Below are 6,294 nucleotides of genomic sequence, written 5' to 3' on the forward strand. Positions count from 1 at the left end.
GTAGTTAGTGATGCAGATTCACCTTCTTGCCTATTTAATATTTGCAATTTTTATTATTGCAATGACACCATTTCTCCAACTTTTTGTGCATTCAATAACACTAGACCTCAGTTTCCCTATCCTTTTTAGATATGTAATCACCATTTGCTTTCTCTTCTATAGTAATCTAACAAATCATTTTAAAATACACGTCATCTGCACAGTCATGACTGGAGCACACTATCTCCAGTTCCAAACAGAGTAACAAACATTTGGAGGAAATGCTAACTTAGGTCATGCTACGAAGGTCCCAAAGCTAGGAACTGTCAGACACAAAACTTGATTCTAGGTAACAGAGTTTCTGGGATGAATGCTGACTTCTTGAGTTATAATTCCAGCTAAAAATTTTCTCCAAATTCACATTCTAAGTTCACATTCTGGCAAGAAATGGTTAAAATGATTCTCTTACCTGATGCATCTTATCCATTTCAGGCCGTCTCCCTTAAGAATATTTTCTAAGAAGTTTCTTTCTTAACCCTTGTGTTTACTCTAACTTCAGGAATCACACAATGGAGAAAAAAAAAATCTCTCTGTTCTGGAATTTGCAAGATTTTTACTGTTTTCTGGTAATCTGAAACACAGTTGCTACACACGTACGTAAGACTGATGTCAGATTCTTATTTTAACTCAACACCGCCATTTTTTTTTTATCATTATACCCCTTCATCAGCCTTAACTCTGACAGAAAAACCAGGATTTTTCTAAAGACAGTAACTAAAGCTTTGTAATTAATATTCTTGTTAAATTCTAAGAGTATTCTAATACCCAATTTTTTTCAAACATTATTCCATCATTCTTATGTTTCATAGCAGAATCTGAGATTTCATACTTTCTGTACCCAGGCATATGAGAAGGTTATGATGCTGTACTGTCTCCCAAGGATTTTTGTTATTTGAATGACAAACTACATATACTATATGTGGTGTTTTGTTTTTTTCTGATAGCTTCATCGATGATCTCGATTTTTAATGTTTTCCTGTTTTGGTGCTGGAAAACACATCATCTGAAATCGTGCCCTCGCTGCCGGTGACCACATTTCTTTGCTTCTTGGCCTCTGTAGTGCCAAAAGTGGGGCAACGTATAAGTGAGTGATGTCATTAGAGTGCGTCACCGTTACAGCAGCTGCCATCATCTCCATGAACAGCATGGGGAGGCTTGTAATCATATGTGCCCACGTACCTATTCTGATTACTCTGTTTCTTAAAATATTGCACTGACATTTAGATCCCAGCAGATAAGTGTAATAACTTCAATTCCCAGGAGGTTAGTATCTATTTACAGTTGTACCAGTACAATGATTCCCTCCCTAACTAGAAGTTTTGCTTGTGAACTGAAAAAAATGTTCCTAGACACCAAATAGCAAATTCATGGAGTTAAAATCATGGGTGAATTTGTGGGTAGAGCAGTTCACTTCTTGAATATTGTAAGGTTGATGTTCTGTTCCTCTTCAAGAGAGATCAGTGGAGAAAGCAACACTATTTTCGTAAAGTACTGGATTTCCAAGACAACTGTATGGTTTAGTACAAGTTTTCTCTTCCTCTTATGATAGTTTATGTAGCTATTTAAATATAATAGTGATCTTTTAAATCCAGCAGAGTTCAACTTAGAAAATGAAAAATTAGGAAGCAAAATTTGTGTCCTAAACAAAGAATTTGTTCCTATTTTACTAAGTGAATTATAAATATTGCTAACATCTTATTTATACCTTTTTACTCTTTGCCCCAATGACCCCTGTCCTTCCTAATTTGCCTAATAACACAATATGTGAAGGGAAAACTTTCTTGGACTTTCAACTTCATATCAGAAGGGCTTGATTCAGTGTCTATCTAGGATATCAAGGTATCTTAGTTCTCTAGGTAAATGGAAGGAACTTGATCTCCAAGACTATTGGTGTTCAGTGATGTCATCCAGGGCTAGAACAGTTAGTTATCTCTCTCTCCAAAACTGTTCATGTGGAAATTACTGTGCCATTGAAGTGTTACAACCTTTGTCTCAGAGATCCATGTGATCTGTGTTGATGAATACACCCAAGTTGGCACTAAGTATCCTGAGGATATTGGGCAATACAGGAAATTCTGTTACTGTGAAAAATAATTCTAGTTTAATTATCTGTAAAATGACCCTGGTAATGATTGAGTCTAGCTTGTAGGCTCACTAATGCTGCAGATAGTCTGAAACTAGGAAGACTGAATGCTGATCAACATTGTAACAGAAACTTTAGGCACACAGTGTCTGTGCTTTTTTCTTGCCTTCTCACATGAGCATGGTGATGTCACCCAAATCATTCATTCTGAAAGAATGAATAAATAAGTAAGTTATTTAAGTAAGTTATATAAGTTATATAAGTAAGTTCCTGGGATTCGTATTTTTAAATCCTCTGGGGCCAGCTAGTGCTGGCAGATGTTGGGTAAGAAGCAAAAAATAAAATAACTAATCAAGCAGAAAACATCTACAAGGTAGCTTCTCAGCCTTCTGGCAAAGGCTAACTCAGATTAACAAAAATAATAGTTATAGTAATCCATTTTTAGAAGCCCTGATTAATTAGTTAAGTGAACCTTAACCTTTAATGTCTGTTTGAAGCTACCAAATTTCAAATGCCCACCAACCATCTCTTTCCCAGCATTTGGCAAGGTAACTCATCATACGTTGTCAATTCAATTTTCTGTTTCTTTCTTCTTCTTTTTTTTTCAAATAAGTTCAAACACCAATCAAAAGTGATGCATTGGCTAGATTCTAGGTACTCACAAAGTGACAGTTTCTCTTTCAAATCAATTTAATCCAAAGACATTAAGAAGTGGGCTTTTTATGTTTTATTTTTTAGGGCTTTTTTTACCTAAATCCCTGAAACTCTACCCCTAAATTACAAAGCTATTAAAGTCCACATAATCTTCATATCAAAAGAACATTATTTATGAAACTTTTTCCTTAACACTTCATAAATAGTATTGATGTGAGCTTGGAAATTATTGTTATTCATTTTCCCAGAGAAACTTAAGATCATGGAACCAAGTTTCACATATAGCGAAATGCAAAGACAGATGGATCCCCATCATCATCATCATTTGCTAATTATTATTATTATTATCATCATCATTTACTTATTATTATTATCATTATCATCATCATCCTTACTATTCTAAATTCTTATGTTTGTGCCATGCCACTTTGTTGTTGTAAGTTAAACATTTTGATGAGTCCTGTATCAAAAGCGATTCCTCCAAACATCACACCACCTTTCCATTATGATTCATGATTACATTCAGAGCTGCTCATGTAAAACAATGCATGAGGAAATAATGACAGACTCCAGCGGCCTCACCACTGCCCCCTGGCTTCAAATCGGTAGCTCTTCCTTCTCTCAAGGACTCCTGAGAAATGTGAAGCTGGGAGAGTTTCCGGTTGTTTTTGCTTAACTGCTGCCAGTACACAAAAGTCCTTTTCCCATCCGTCTTCTCCGTGTCAATTCCCTTGCATTACTGCTAGCTGCCTCCCAGCTTGCCAGAATCAAGAACTTGGATAAAATGTAGCTGGCAGAAATTCAACCCAGGCAAGACAAAAGTGATGCAGATAGGCAGACGTATTTAGAGTAAATATGGGGAAGTGCTGATTCTCTGGCACTCGGGACATCATACCAGCAAACATAAACAGCTTTGTGGTGTGACTGGACTCTGTTGCTTCTGGACTTCCTAACAGCTACTGTGGCTGGAAATGCCATCTTCCTTCTCCAGCTGGCTTGGAGGCTGCATACTTTCTTCCAAATTACGACTCTGCCACAGTGATGTACACATTTGTCATATCCAGCTGGACCACTATAATGCGCTCTAGCCGGTTCTCAATACAAGAAATGATATGAACGCGGCTGATAGCAGTGCAAAGTAATTTACTTGTTGGAGAGACTGGACATCCATATGCAATGCATAATTTGTCTCTGGATAGCCATAGGTTGCTGCTAACTCTGTGAAGTACTGTTGGTAATAGTAACTAAAGGCCAAGTCACATCATATATAGCCAAGCAGTCTGATGCCAAGAGTCTACAATGAAGATACAGCCAATGAACCAAACAGAAGAAAACATCAAAATTGTAACAAAGTATACGTGAAGCTTTTGACTTACAGTTATGGGACATTTGTCCACATGCTTTTTTCAAAAAAGACTTTTGAGTTGTATTTAATTTTGTTTTAATTGTGTATCCACGTGTTGGGGGAGGGGTGGTAGAGGATGTGCATGTGGCTATAGTGAGGGTGGAAGCCCTAAGCATCAAATCTCCCTGGATCTCATGAATTTATAGATAGTTGTGTGACACCTGGCAGGGCCACTGGGAGCTAAATTCCTATCCCTTCAAGAACAACACTTACGATTGATCAATCAGAGACATCTCTCCAGCACCTAAACAAGACTTTCAACTTGCAACACTGGGTAAACTAGAAGCAGAGTTCAACGTTTACATAGAACACGGTAAATCTGCAGTCTTCACAAACTACCAGCATTATGTTAAGTCCCCAGAGAAACTGACCCATACAAATGATGCTCCAAAAGAGTCACCTGCTCTTTCAATAGTGTGAGAAACTGAGAGGAGTGGCATTTGTTTGTCAGTGGACTATCTCTGAACTTGCGTTCTAGACAATATGAAAACTCTGATCAAAGAAAAGAGAGAAACAAGACAGAATTCCTCATCTGGACCAAGACTTCATACGTTCTGCAAACTAGAAGGCATGGAGGGGGGACACTGGGAACCTGATAATAAATATTTTAGCTTTAAAGGCTATATTATCCACACCCAGCTGTTAAACGGCAACTATAAAAAGGTGTATAAACAATAAGGTAATGAGTTTCAATAAAACTTTATCAACACTCAAAATTGAAAAATCAGACAGCTAAAGACCATTTTTAGCTTCTGGCTCAAAATACAGATACAAGTCTAGATGTAGCGGGTGGGCCACAGCTTACTGATATTCTGAGGAATATGTGAACTAAATCATAAAATTCAGTACCACCTGGAATTGATTAATCATAATGATGGCAAGGCCGCTTCTGTTCTTCCTGGGAGACCAAGAGTGAATTAACTTACCTTGTTTTTCTCATCTACTAAATGGACTCCCTGTGGGTTTGAACAGCAATTATACAAAATGGGCTGGTTGTGCTGAAAGAAGTCAAAAGCCGCTCTCTCTATTGAGAAATGCACAAGCAACCCTGCTTCGCGAAATCTTCCACAAACCCATCTCTGTTTACTGTGACACCTACCCGATTTCTGTCCTCGACTGTCAACAGTCCCTTCTCGAAGCAAGTATCCAAGACATCGTTAATCAGAAGTTTGTCCACCAAAGTGGGCTGGAGGAGGTTCAGCAAGTGGAGACACTCATCATAGGCAGTCTCAGAGGAAGGAGAGGGCAGATCAGTGAGTGTGGGTCTGACATAGCGCGCTGCTAGGGGGTTGCCACTGTGCTCCAGGGCCTCCACGAACATCTGCCTCCATCCCAGCGGCCACTCTCCCTGCTCTAAGGTGCTTAGCAGCAGTTCTGCCGCGCTGGTGTTACCACAGGTGCTGACCTTTTTAAGAATCTGCTCTTTGGTTTCTGCAGGCAGAAAGTGGAGGTAGTCCAGCACCGGCTCCACCTGAATGTATGTTTTCACCCTGGGCCTGAAGATTGAGAGGAGATTCCTGAAGCTGTCCTCTGTAGAACAGACAATCGACATCGTGGATTCTCAGGGAATGGGAGAGGAGTCTCCTGGGCGGGCGGATGATCCACAGGTGGGAGTGAATGGATCCCCCGCCTAGCTGCCGGGGAGCCGCAGGTACCAGGTAGCCTCCAAGCACCTGAACGATCAGTGGCAGCCAGGAGGTGGCAGACGAGCCAGGAACGCGCTGCAGCTGGTGAGCACAGACCTCGGACCACTCTCGCTCTGCCACCGCTGGGCGTTCACCCTCGCAGGGAGCTTTTAAGTATTGCCTTCCACCCACAGATCGGTTTCTGTTTCGATTCTCTTCTCCGGACTTTACGAACGTTAACTTCCGGGCCAGAGAATTGGTTTCGTGAGAGTGGAGGAAGCCCTTGGACGCTGCGGGTTTGATGAGGACTTTGGTCAAGAACACCGTGGGAAAGTGGGAAACAGAAGGGAAAGCGAATTCTTCCTTGTGTTGAGAAAGCCAGCGTTGCTCTGCACTATTTTATTTGGGGATATCTTTGTCTTCACCTCTGGGTGCTGCTTAGAACAGACTCACTTGTCAGTTAATATGCAGAGGGCAAGGAAGGTCCG

General features: G+C 40.2%; 1 protein-coding gene across 1 annotated transcript in view; it reads right to left on the reverse strand.

The window, feature by feature from the left end:
* Ifih1 (interferon induced with helicase C domain 1) overlaps positions 1–6,015 on the reverse strand; it is a 47,707-nt gene extending 41,692 nt beyond the window's left edge. The window contains exon 1 of the mRNA XM_034493657.2: positions 5,281–6,015. Coding sequence (XP_034349548.1) covers positions 5,281–5,733 — 453 coding nt within the window. The 5' untranslated portion in view covers positions 5,734–6,015. The remainder of the gene's footprint in view (positions 1–5,280) is intronic.
* Positions 6,016–6,294: the final 279 nt, after the last annotated feature.

The sequence above is a fragment of the Arvicanthis niloticus genome, chromosome 2 (assembly GCF_011762505.2).
Source record: "Arvicanthis niloticus isolate mArvNil1 chromosome 2, mArvNil1.pat.X, whole genome shotgun sequence".
Lineage (NCBI taxonomy): Eukaryota > Metazoa > Chordata > Mammalia > Rodentia > Muridae > Arvicanthis > Arvicanthis niloticus.